We start from the raw sequence: 13,854 nt of genomic DNA on the forward strand, positions 1-13,854 counted from the left end.
ATTAGCTACTCATTACATAACTGTTTGCTAATACAATATTGCTCTCAGCTATGAATATTTGACTCCTGTCCTGTGTGTTGTGTCTCTGTTAGAGCAGATCAAATCAAATTGTATTAGTCACATGCGCCCGAATACAACAGGTGTAGACCTTACAGTGAAAAGCTTACTTACGAGCTCCTAACCGACAGTGCAGTTTCCAAAAAATACGGATAAAAGTAACAAGTAATTAAAGAGGAGCTGTAAAAAATAACAATATATATATATACAGGGGGGGGTGCCGGTACAGAGTCAATGTGTGGGGGCACCGGTTAGTTGAGGTAGTATGTACATGTAGGTAGAGTTAATTAAAGTGACTATGCACAGATGACAACAGAGAGTGGCAGTGGTGTGGAGGGGAGGGGGGGGGGGGGGGGGCAACGTGATGTGAGTAGTGTGGGTAGCCATTTGACTAGATGTTCACCATTTGGGTTATAATGTCAATGATGTTGACTCCTTTCCTGTTTTGCTGTGTCTGTGTGTCAACAGAACGTCTCCTGAAGATGAATCTGGAGGACCTGAGAGAGTTCCTTCAGGAGAAGATCGCCCTGTCTTTCCTCAACAGCGACGACGTCGTCATCGATCAGCTACAGGCCTCCCTGGCGGAACTACGCAAGATGAAGCTGGACCTTCCACCCCCAGGTAGCACGCTGCTTAGCTGATTTATGTACTGTTTGACAACGATTAAGTCTGTAGAAAATGCAGAGACCAAACATCTCATGAGGGCTTTTCAATGAGCTCCCCCTTGTGGAGAGGAATTAGGTCATATAATGACCATTTGATACTGGTTAGGTAGTTGTGGGGTATTTTTGAAAGAGGGTACCCATAATTACAATTTAATATTTAAGCATAAACCAGGTAAACACTTACTTACCAACTGCAACAGAACTGTAAAGCAAAGCATAGTTCCTATAATTTACCTCAGTTTTAATGTTCCTGTGTTTTATTTCTAGCCAAGCCAGATGAGCTGCCACACAAGGCCCTGGGTTTGGAACTACCTCTTCTGCTCACCCCTCTCAAGCCCCCCAGGGGAGTCACCCCTGACCCGGGTACCAAACGACCAGGAGCAGGGGGTCTGGGTCTCCACATCATCACCTACCAGCCAGAAGTCATCTCCCAAGACGACAGCCCCTCTAAGGAGGACAGGAAGGACAAGGATGCTCTCAATAGGGAGGAAGAGGAAGAGGAGGAAGTCTCTCTTCCATCTCCAGACACCATTCTCATCCACACCATCCAGGCTCAAGTTACCCCCGATGGGCCTCCCCAGGCTGGGGCTGGGCCACCACCTTATGAGCCACCAGGTGGCAATGAGCCCAATGTTATGGGACAACCTGCCATTCTTATGGCACTCCACAAAGAAAAAAGTGTTGAGAGCTCCTCTGGTCCAATTGCTTTACCAGAGACACAGGTCGTAGTTCAACAGGGTACAAACACACCTCCACAAAGCCCCATGGAGGAGCCGACCCTGACTGCCCCAGTTGCCCCTTCATCCCTTAGCCCTCCCCAGCCACCCTGCGGGGTCCCCCGGACTCAGTCAGCACCCTTAGCCCAGGCTTCCCAGCGGCCTACGGGCCTGGCCCAGAGTGAGAGCCGTTCGGTGGGGGAGAGGGAGGAGGAGGAGGATGGGTATCTGGCCAGGCTTCTGGAGCAGGCCATGGCTCTGCCTAAACACAGGGCCCAGACAGGAGACAAAGGAGAGCCAGGAGACCCAGAATGGCCAGTTTGATTCTAGAGCATTGCAAAGCATTTCTAAGTCACCCCCTGTTGTCTGCGAGACAGACATTGTGGAAACATAGTGTTATGTAGTAGGAGAAGCTGCCATAGTGGAGTTCCAAGGGACAGTGCCACATTCTCTCCCATCATAGTGAAAGCATTACAGCTTACTTCATTTTAGTACTTTTGTAATATTCTAACAATGGACATTATGTTTGCTTAGAGAGCCTTTGTAAAATATTTGCTAGTATAGTCTTATTTTAGTATAGTTGTATTTTTGTATGTGGACACCTGCTTGTCGAACATCTCTTTCCAAAATCATGAGCATTAATATGGAGTTGGTCCCCCCTTTGCCTCAACTCTTCTGGGAAGGCTTTCCGCTAGATGTTGGGACATTGCTGCGGGGACTTGCTTCCATTCAGCCACGAGCATTAGTGAGGTCGGGCACTGATATTTGGCGGTTAAGCCTGGCTCGCAGTCAATGTTCCAATTCATCCCAAAGGTGTTTGATGGGGTTGAGGTCAGGGCTCTGTGCAGGCCAGTCAAATTCTTCCACACCGATCTCGACAAACCATTTCTGTATGGACCTCGCTTTGTGCACGGGGCATTGTGATGCTGAAACAGGAAAGGGCCGACCCCAAACTGTTGCCACAAAGTTGGAAGCACATAATCGTCTAGAATGTCATTGTATGCTGTAGCGTTAAGGGGCCTAGCCCAAACCATGAAAAACAGCCCCAGACCATTATTCCTCCTCCATCAAACTTTACAGTTGGCACTATGCATTTGGGCAGGAAGCGTTCTCCTGGCATCCGCCAAAACCAGATTCGTCTGTCGGACTGCCAGATGGTGAAGCGTGATTCATCACTCCAGAGAATCCGTTTCCACTGCTACAGAGTCCAATGGCGGCGGGTTTTACACCACTCCAGCTGACGCTTGGCATTGCGCATGGTGATTTTAGGGTTGTGTGCCGCTGCTCGGCCATGGAAACCCATTTCATGAACTCCCGACGAACAGTTCTTGTGCTGGGAGTTTGGAACTCGGTAGTGAGTGTTGCAACTGAGGACAGACGCGCTACGCACTTCAGCACTCGGCAGTCCTGTTTTGTGTGATTGTGTGGCCTACCACTTCGCAGCTGAGCCGTTGTTGTCCCTAGACGTTTCCACTTCACAATAACAGCACTTACAGTTGGCCGGGGCAGATCTAGCAGGGCAGAAATTTGACAAACTGACTTGTTGGAAAGGTGGCACCCTATGACAGTGCCACGTTGAACGTCACTGAGCTCTTCAATACGGGTCATTTTACTGTCAATGTTTGTCTGTGGAGATTGCATGGCTGTGTGCTCGAATGTATGTACCTGTCAGCAACTGGTGTGTCTTAAATAGCCAAATCCACTAAGTTGAAGGGGTGTCCACATACTTCTAGTGTATCTTCGCTTCTAGAGCAAAGGCTCAATCTGAAATGACCTTTGAGATGGTGAATTGTCCAAATCCGCGACAGGATGGAATCCCAGCCTGACGTTATTATACCAGGGGTTCAGAACTTCAGAAGGCTGGTCACTTGAGGCCAAATGCCTGATATTTTAGGTGTAGGCCTAGTATAGATGGATTTTGTACTGGTCATCCACACAAAAAACGAAACTAGCAAAGGCGACGGCAATTGGGTCTACTGTACAGTTGAAGTCGGACGTTTACATACACTTAGGTTGGAGTCATTAAAACTCGTTTTTCAACCACTCCACAAATTTCTTGTTAACAAACTATAGTTCTGGCAAGTCGGTTAGGACATCTATTTTGTGCATAACACAAGTCATTTTTCCTACAATTGTTTATAGACAGATTATTTCACTTATAATTCACTATATCACAATTCCAGTGGGTCAGAAGTTTACACTAAATTGACTGTGCCTTTAAACAGATTGGAAAATTCCAGAAAATGATGTCATGGCTTTAGAAGCTTCTGATAGGCTAATTGACATAATTTGAGTCAATTTGAGGTGTACATGTGGATGTATTTCAAGGCCTACCTTCAAACTCAGTGCCTCTTTGCTTGACATAATGGGAATATCAAAAGAAATCTGCCAAGACCTCAGAATTTTTTTTTAGACCTCAAGTCTGGTTCATCCTTGGGAGCAATTTCCAAATGCCTGAAGGTACCGTGTTCATCTGTACAAACAATAGTATGCAAGTATAAACACCATGGGACCACGTAGCCGTCACACCGCTCAGGAAGGAAATGCTTTCTTTCTCCTAGAGATGAATGTACTTTGTGCAAACTGTGCAAATCAATACCAGAACAACAGCAAAGGACCTTGTGAAGATACTGGCAGAAACAGGTACTAAAGTATCTATATCCACAGTCCTATATCGACATAACCTGAAAGGCCGCTCAGCAAGGAAGAAGCCACTGCTCCAAAACCGCCATAAAAAGCCAGACTACGGTTTGCAACTGCACATGGGGACGAAGATCATACTTTTTGAAGAAATGTCCTCTGGTCTGATGAAACAAAAATAGAACTGTTTGGCCATAATGACCATCGTTATGTTTGGAGGAGAAAAGGGGGATGCTTACAAGCTAAAGAACACCATCCCGACCGTGAAGCACGGGGGTGACAGCATCATGTTGTGGGGGTGCTTTGCTGCAGGAGGGACTTGTGCACTTCACAAAATAGATGGCATCACGAGGAAGGAAAATTATGTGGCTGTATTGAAGCAACATCTCAAGACATCAGTCAGGAAGTTAAAGCTTGGTCGCAAATGGGTCTTCCAAATGGACAATGACCCCAAGCATACTTACAAAGTTGTGGCAAAATGGCTTAAGGACTACAAAGTCAAGGTATTAGAGTGGCCATCACAAAGCCCTGACCTCAATCCCATAGAAAATTTGTGGGCAGAACTGAAAAAGCGTATGCGAGCAAGAAGGCCTACAAACCTGACTCAGTTACACCAGCTCTGTCAGTAGGAATGGACCAAAATTCACACAACTTATTGTGGGAAGCTTGTGGAAGGCTACCCAAAACGTTTGACCCAAGTTAAACAATTTAAAGGCAATGCTACCAAATACTAATTGGGTGTATGTACATTTCTGTCACACTGGGAATCTGATGAAAGAAATAAAAGCTGAAATAAATCTTTCTCTCTACTGTTATTCTGACATTTCACATTCTTAAAATAAACTGGTGATCTTAACTGACCTAAGACATGGAATTGTGAAAAACTGAGTTTAAATGCATTTGGCTAAGGTGTATGTAAACTTCCGACTGCAAATGTATGTGACTTTGGGCTTAGATTTGTCATCTAGCAGGAATAATTCATATTTAAATCTCATTTTCTATTCTTGGAATGTTTAAGCTTAAAATGAAAACATATTTCGTGTTATCATTGATCTAGCAAAAATGTATTTTCAGATTTTTGGATCTTTGCTGTAATGTATTATAAATCTAATTTGTAATTTGTATTTGTAAGAAGAGCAATATGTAGATATTTTGTAGTCACTGTGTTGTAGAAGAAACACACTGAAGTTCTAAATACTGTCTGCAGAGATTCTGTAGTTGTAAATAGCCTAATTAAATAGCCTAATATGATGTTGAAGTAGCCCATGAAAGTTGTCAAAATGGTTAGTGGTAGATTGTACTCCAGCGCCACGTGATTTACAGACTTTGCTGACATCTAGTGGACATTTTGCGTATAGTGATTAATTTGTCCACTGGCAGATGTTGGTTAAGTGAGTACAAAGTTTACTGAGGTTCCCTCAATTCATCAAAAGCTAAAATATTATAATCGTCAATCATAAACTTGTTGTTAGAAGCCCACTATTTATTTACCTTTAAAGAAATTGAAAAAGTTATTTATAGACTAAACTGTATAGGTCTACAGCAATTTCAATGGGAATGTTTTGTACTTTGCTATTTATCCACAGAAAAACAGGCTAAGGAAGAAAGCTTTTGTGTGAATTCTAAATTCATGTTTGTACATTGATATGCCTTAGTTGTAAGGTTTTTTGACAGTCAAAGCAAAACAGATGTGGTTATGATTAGTGTATAATCTATGCAATGAACCCCCGAGACTGTTCAACAATGATTTGTCAAATACATGTTTTCAACATTTTGATTGTTTCTTTCTTTCTTTGTCGAGAACCAAAATGTTAAATCTGTGTTGAGTATTATTTTCCAATCAACTTACACGAGAAAGTATGCAGGAGTATTTTATATTACAGTGGTACCCAAACTTTTTCAGTTACTGTACCACCAATTGAATTTTGCTCTTCCCGGAGAACCCCTGAAGTACCCCCTTGTGTACATTTTACCAGTAGGCCTATGGTTTCATGAGTCTTCTCATGTACCCAATGTGGATATGCTAAGTACCCCTGGTTGGGAACCTATTTTTTAGTAGAAGAGTATTAACACATATTTTAAGACTAGTTTTCTCTGGTCAGGACTCCGAGCCCTACTGAAATACCTTGTTCTTGGCTATAACTAGGGTCTAGGGTTTTTCCTGGTCAGGTCAGGTCATCAGGAAAAACTCAGTTCCTTAGGAAATAGTCCAAGTCCACTGTTTCATCATTTCCAGACGATGGCGCTGTAAAGCTGTATCTGTATGCCTGGTATTGTAACAGGAGACCACTCCTGGTTTGCATAGGTTTCATTTATTTGATTGGTTCTGACCTAAATTGGTTCAAAAGGCTCTCAAAGCCGATTGGTGCGCGCAAAGGGTAACTCTCATTGGTCTCACTCCTCTAACGTTTAATGGTAACATTTAACAGAGCCAGCAGTGCATGTGCCTGTGGAGCTGCGACTGGCAGCAGGCGAGACTGCGTCCATGGACAAACATCGAAACTACTAGAGAAGTGATTGAATAGACTTATCTACAGTCGTTTAACTATCTTAATCCATATATCTATACTTGGAGAGGAAACGTTCACGGGGTGTATTTCCTGCAGTGCGTAAAAGTGACCTTTGAATCTCAGAACAGAAGCACGTCTCAAGAAAGCGACAATAATGTCAGGCACCTTCAGTCCCAGGATGACGAAAACCCTGGAAGATCTGAGTCTGGACTCGGGGTACGGAGCTGGGGACTCCTGCAGGTCCCTCAGCCTCTCCTCGTCCAGGTCCCGGCACTCCCACACCCACCCACACCGGGGGACCTGGTGGAACCAGATCAGCTCTCTGAGCAGTAGGAACGCCAGCTGGGACACAGTCAATACGGTGCTGCCTGAGGATCCAGAGGACATACTCTCCAAGTGTCCTCGTCTGCCGACACTGGAAGAGGTCCCCTGGACCGACCAGGAGATCGCTGAAGTCCTGCGTAAAGTAGCAGGTGAGGAGGTGGCTTTCTCCGGTGACGCAGTCAGCCGTCTCTCGCTGCTCTTGCAGAGGGCTCTGGTTCGGGTCTCCCGGGAGGCTCAGAGACTGAGCGAGCTGCACCGGCGATGCACGCGCTTTGAGGTGCAGAGCGCCATTCGACTGGTGCTGAGCTGGGGGCTGGCTGAGCGGTGCGTGGCTGGCACGGTGAGGGCCATTTCGCTCTACTGCATGAGCTCAGGCGAGACACTGCGTCAACGGGGCAAGTCCTCGCGCTGCGGGCTCAGCCTCCCGGTGGGACGGTTCTTCAGGTGGATGGTGGATACGCGTGTGTCAGTGCGCGTGCATGAGCACGCAGCCATTTGCCTGGCCGCGTGCGTGGAGAGCCTGGCGGAGGAAGTGGTCGTGCGGGTGTTGATGATGGCAGAGGAGCGGGAGAGAGAGCGCGAAGGCACCTGTTGCCTGGTAAATATTGAGGTCCTGGACGGGGTCGTCAATGACGACGCGGAGCTGTGGGGAGTGATGCAGAACTACGAGCATCTGATATGCGGGAAAAATGCCAATGGTAAATGTGTGTGTGCGTGTATGCGTGCGCCCCAACCCCGATGACGCAATATGTGAAACAATTATCACTTTCCCTCTGTCCATGCACTAAATACACACACCCCTTTCCAATAATTATTTTCTTCTCCTATGACTGCGCACAATGGAATGGTTCTTCAGTGAGCATGCATTCTGATAATTCTCTCTGGCAGCTTTTGGAAGTCTAGCTGAAAAAAATGATGTAACCTCAGGGATTTAAAGGAACAAAACAAAAGTCCACTCAGGCAGAATATTCGAGAGAGAGGGAGAGAGAGAGGCCCTTCTAAAAAACTGACCCCGCATATGAGAAGCATGCATGTGTGTGTTGTCAGTAGCAGTGCTTGGGTAAAATCACTGGGGAAGCCAAGCCTGGAATAATAAGCCATACCTATGTGTTGTGATAATAGCGATGTTTGCTCTGTAACCTGTCAGTTCAAAATGCCTTGCGACCGTGATATAGAGGCCTAAGGTCCAGACAGTAAGAAGACAACCACACCTTTGTTTCATCACAAAACTGGAGAGCATATTGCATGTAACAAACAGTTACACGCAGTGGTGGAAAAAGTACCCAATTGTCATACTTGAGTAAAAGTAAAGATAACTTAATAGAAAATGCCTCAACCAGAAGTGTCACCCAGTAAAATACTACTTGAGTAAAAGTCTAAAAAGGGCTGGTTTTAAATGTACTTCAGTATCAAAAGTAAATGTAATTGCTAAAATATACTTAAGTATCAAAAGTAAAATTATAAATCATTTCAAATTCCTTATATTAAGCAAACCAATCAGCACAATTTTCGTTTTTTATATTTAAATTACGGATTGCCAGGGGCACACTCCAATGCTCAGACATCATTTACAAAAGAAGCATGTGTGTTTAGTGAGTCCGCCAGATCAGAGGCAGTAGAGATGACCAGGGATGTTCTCTTTATGAGTGTTTGAATTGGACCCTTTTCCTGTCCTGCTAAGCATTCAAAACGTAACAAATACTTTTGGGGTACAGGGAAAATGTAAGATTTTTTAAAAAGAATGTAGTGAAGTAAAAGTTGTGAAAAATATATATAGTAAAGTACAGATACCCAAAAAAACTACTAAAGTATTTTTACTTAAGTACTTTATGCCACTGGTTACATAACTTAAAGCATGGACAATTAAGTTAATATTTCGGTCATTTTCGGACTACTAAACAACTATTGATTTAGAACACTGTAACATCAGTCGCAAAGACAACAGGAGCTGCCTCCACTATTCCAGGACCATTTCAACATCATTAAATCACCTATGCTTAGTCTAAAAGATTCCAAAAACTATTTAGTCCAATCAACATAAGCTAAATATGTGGCTATCCATGGTACTGATTGCTGTGTGTGTGTGTGTGTGTGTGTGTGTAAGTAGAAAAAACATGTTGACTTACACTACTTGTAGAGAAACGCCAATGCCATCCTCCTCTATTTCATGATGCCGAAACCGTCAAACAGTACATGCTTTTAGTTTTTGTTGTCCTAGGCTACCTGGCTAAAATGCTTGCTCGCTAGCCTAACTTCCTTTCATTCATGGGCAACGATTAGCCAGCGTGTTAACATTAGCCTACTACTACATCTATCTACATATTGAACTTCCATCCTCTCAGGCCAGATGTACAATGTATGAATTTATGGTTGGATCAGAATCGCCGTTAAATCATTGGCCAGTACAAGAGTGAAGTAAAACCACGAGTCCAAATCCCTATCTCCATCCATGGCTTATTTAGGAAAGGTCCAAATTTAGCTAGCAAGACCCGAGGACAACAACACAACGAGATGCAGCAATTCAAGTTTTTTTCTGTCAATGATGTTTGGCGTGATGTGATGTGATTGGTGTGAAGCCAAATCCAAAATGGCTTCCCTTGACACTTTTTTTTTATGCGTCAGGACTATTCAAAGTTGAGCTCACTCAGGTTAGCTCAACGCTGATTGGCTATTATTGTATACTTTTTATCAAGGGAGGCCAAATGCTCCTTGGCTTCTTTGCATTCAATGCTACGGGCAGCAACAATATCATACTCTTTTTGACCATACAGCCTCAGATAGATGGGCTTCACATACAGAGACAGAGGGGTGCTGTTTTGCTCGCTCAGATGCCTTCTCCATTGAGATACATTCAGCCTCTTGCGAACTGAAGGAAAATTATGGTACATTTTTGGGGGAAGTCTGGCTTCCCTTGGCATCCATGACTACATGCCACTGTGTGTGTGTGTGTGTGTGTGTGTGTGTGTGTGTGTGTGTGTGTGTGTGTGTGTGTGTGTGTGTGTGTGTGTGTGTGTGTGTGTGTTGATCCGAGCGCAAAGATTGGTATTTTTGTGTCCACAAAAAAACATTTGTAGACTCATTCTATAGAGAGAGAGAGAGAATTGTGTTCTGGTTTTGGGGTTGACTAATGATGTTGTGATAATCCAAATGTCCCCCTTATTCCCTCTCTTTGTACGTCCTTGAAGTCCCAGAGCAGGCTAAATGCCCTAACTGTTACAAATGGACTCCGTGGAAAAGCAATCACGGTGATAAGTGGTGAGGTCACTGGTTTCCTAGGTCGTCTAGTACCCAGAACCATAGACCTACGCTCTGCCACAAGAATGTCAAGGTTAAGGGGAAAGCCCCACAGAGCCCGACAGACAGGAAACAGTCATTAGGTGTAATATTGTAACGGAGGACTGGAAGTGGGAGATCTCCTAGGGGGCTGTGGTTAAGCCACAGTGTGTGTGTGTGTGTGTGCGTGTGTGTTTGCGTGCGTGCGTGCATGTGTGTGTGGTGGACTGAGAAACGAGGAGTTAAAGGAAGGAGCCATGGTTCACATCACCAGTCAGAACCCTAATTGGAGGCCAGTTAGGGGGTCCTGTTTTCCTAAACCAATCACACACAGAATAGTCTCTTTTTGTTTGTTCGGATAGAAAGTTTTATTACTGTTTATATGTGTTCTACCTTCATTTGTACCTTCGTTTGTGCACAGTAGCCTCAGCTCACCCATCTTCCCACAGTGTGTTATAATCAGAGGCGCAACTTTGCTTTTAAAAGTGGGGGGGACATAACCTGGCGGGGGGTCTGGGGTCCTCCCCAAAGCTAATTTTCTGCATTTCTACACAATCTAATATGACCATTTTGGGGTCACTTTGATTGTTTCTTAACACTTCTACATGAATGTTATGCTTCCATGGTTATGGATAATCCTGAATGAATTGTGAAAATGATAAGTGAGCAAGTTATAGATGCACAAATATCATACCCCCCCCCCCCCCCTCGCCCAAAATGCTAACCTGTTATTGTAATGGTGAGAGGTTAACATGTCTTGGGGGTATGATATTTGTGCGTCTGTACCTTTCTCACATTCATTCAGGATTATCCTTAATCACGGTAGCGTCCACATGAAGTGTTGAGAAACATATTATATTCTTATTTACAATAAAAGTGACTCCAAAATGACACAATGCATTATTTACCATGCATTTATATTGGTCACAAAATAATCTGAAACACAACCGAAACAAACAGCAAATGCATCCAACAAATTTGCAGAGTCACAACCTTGATGTAGTCATTGCTTGATATGAATGTGGGACCAAATACTTCACTTTTTACTACTTCAATACACATACAAGTGAATTTGTCCCAATACTTTTGCTCCCCTAAACCGGGGGGACTATGTATAAGAATAGGAAGACGGGAGAATCTGTAGACATGCGGAAAAGAAAAGAGCACACTCTTTTCCAGAATTCAGCCAGCCTTCACAAGAGCATAACATATTGAAATATGTCCCTTCTTGTGTTTTACACCTCCAGGAGAGGAATTATTTCTGAGTGCGTGATTCAGTTTCACTGGCATATAGTATGTTCTATGGATGGCCTTAAACTTCAGCAATTTCTGTCTGAGATTATATGAACATGACTGGGCGTTCTAACATATCTGTATACATTCATTACCATCATCAGTAGTGTCTCCCAGGTCTTCCTCACATTGTTGTTTTCCATATTTTGTGTCATCAAGAAAAGCCTCTATCGACCGCTGATACAGTTTAGAACGTTCAACTTTAGAGGTTTGTCAGACTGAAACTATTTTAAGGCAATCTTTGAAGCTTCTGGCTTGTCCAGTGTTTGCTACACAGAGCGAATAACGTGTAGCATCTGCCAAAGTTCCCTTCAGCCGCCTGTCACCATTTGATACTCAGATGACGCATGACAAAGAATTACCTTGGTGTACATTTATACATTATATTATCCAATAATATAATCAATTGGACGCTGGGCCAATTGTGCGCCGCTGTAACAGAGCCTGGATGAGCGATGAGACAAGACGGTAACTACCAATTGGATACCACAAAATTGGGAGAGGAAAAAATGGGTAAAAAGAAAAAAGATGGAACTTTGTATTCATTCACTGATTGTTATAATATACTGCAAAATTCACCTGAGCTCCGTACACTGGCCTTCTCTGGCTGTTTGACCCTGCTGGGACACCTGTCACCATCTGATCCTGCTAAGACATGATGAGAATAGTGTTGTGTACTGACTGTGCACCATGACAGTGAAGCCTCTAGGGCTGTTTATTACTGTCAGTGTGAAAAGTAGGGAATTAGCTAGGGAAACTGACAGATTGGTAAAGTTACATTGCGATACTAACGTGGATCAGTTGATTTAATGGTACATCAACTGGCAAAATCGAGCCAAGTTAATTTTCTTCCGTTGAAACCGGACAAAACAAAGGCTACAAAACATTTCCATATACACAACAGCTGTTAGATACTGCTACCTGACAGATAGCTAGGCTGAAGTTAGTTCATTCACTTCAGACAGAACTTCAGTCGAGTGGGGATGAAACATTAGCTAATGTTGCATGTCAGCTACACTACTAGCTCAGCACTGGGAATAAATACATTTTTCCTGTTAAGTCAAACAGCAGTTACCTTGCCAGCTACATTAGTCAAATAAAGAGTAGCCAGTTTATGCTCTGCTTGCTTTTACAACGCTGAGTAAAAGCAGACAGACAACAGCTGCCTCTGCACGCTCTGTGGTGTCCACGCAGTCCTAAATCCAGCTGGCTGAAACCACCAAACATCTTACCCGACTGCTCTGAGGCGTCCGCATGGTCCTAAAGCACACTGATGCTGGATTTTGTAGTACAATGCAATGATAAAACTAGGGGGACAACATTTTTATTTCAGAATGTGGGGGGGTCATGTCGCCTTCATCCCCAGTGAAAGTTGCACCCCTTGTCCTAATGGAATTCAACGAGTGGGTCTAATCCTGAATGCTGATTGGTTAAACGTGCATTCCAGCCGGAGTCTATTCCACAAGTTACTGTACCACCGGCTAAATCTATGACGTTAAAATGACTATTTACTCTGTTCCATCTGACTGCGCAATCCACTGTCTCATCAATCAATCAATCAAATGTATTTATAAAGCTCTTCTTACATCAGCTGATGTCACAAAGTGCTGTACAGAAACCCAGCCTAAAACCCCAAACAGCAAGCAAAACAGGTGTAGAACCACAGTGGCTAGGAAAAACTCCCTAGAAAGGCCGGAACCTAGGAAGAAACCTAGAGAGGAACCAAGCTATGAGGGGTGGCCAATCCTCTTCTGGCTGTGTCGGGTGGAAATTATAACAGAACATGGCCAAGATGTTCATAGATGACCAGCATGGTCAAACAATAATAATCACAGTGGTTGTAGAGGGTGCAACAGGTCATCAGCCCAGGCAGGGAAGTTCTAAACATTATCTCCACTATTTAAAGCATCTAGACATTATCTCGCATTTCTTTTCTCAACAGCGTAGATTTGTATAAACCTTACTGTCTGTGTCTCCGACATTTGCAACATTGTTTCAATATTCAAATTTCCAACTGTCCCACAGCAATGAACGTGTAGGGTTCGGGAGTCGGGACGAGAGAGAGACAGGCAGCGTTTCTCAGCCAGTCGAAATCATGAATCCGCTGGCATAATTTTTATGGATATAAACAAAGAAATGTCAATTGAAAAAAGCTAAAACGAAACAAAATGCAGCCAGTTGGTAGTCTTTCCAGCTTCAGTTTGAAGTGAGTGTGTTAGCTGTGTTGTTGACTAGCTCCTCTGAACAACAGTGTCCTAACGAGAGAGCACATTTTCTATGCCAGGTGAAATCGTGCCTCATTAGCTCATTGTTATGGATGTATCCAAATAAATTTCACTACAAAACAGCTTAAACAAATGCATCTACTATTGTTAT

The 13,854-nt window shown here is 43.7% G+C and overlaps 2 protein-coding genes across 3 annotated transcripts in view; both read left to right on the plus strand.

Moving 5' to 3' along the window:
* LOC129854043 (USP6 N-terminal-like protein) overlaps positions 1-5,852 on the plus strand; it is a 36,634-nt gene extending 30,782 nt beyond the window's left edge. For both annotated transcript variants that reach the window (XM_055920664.1, XM_055920665.1), the window contains 2 exons: positions 526-678; positions 990-5,852. In XM_055920664.1, the coding sequence (XP_055776639.1) occupies positions 526-678; positions 990-1,762 (926 nt within the window). In that variant the 3' untranslated portion in view covers positions 1,763-5,852. The remainder of the gene's footprint in view (positions 1-525; positions 679-989) is intronic.
* Positions 5,853-6,398: 546 nt separating this feature from the next.
* Positions 6,399-13,854, plus strand: part of LOC129854044 (ankyrin repeat and BTB/POZ domain-containing protein 2-like) — a 29,390-nt gene continuing 21,934 nt past the window's right edge. Inside the window, exon 1 of the mRNA XM_055920666.1 lies at positions 6,399-7,610. Coding sequence (XP_055776641.1) covers positions 6,743-7,610 — 868 coding nt within the window. The 5' untranslated portion in view covers positions 6,399-6,742. The remainder of the gene's footprint in view (positions 7,611-13,854) is intronic.

This window comes from Salvelinus fontinalis, chromosome 4 (genome assembly GCF_029448725.1).
Source record: "Salvelinus fontinalis isolate EN_2023a chromosome 4, ASM2944872v1, whole genome shotgun sequence".
NCBI classification, from domain to species: Eukaryota; Metazoa; Chordata; class Actinopteri; order Salmoniformes; family Salmonidae; genus Salvelinus; species Salvelinus fontinalis.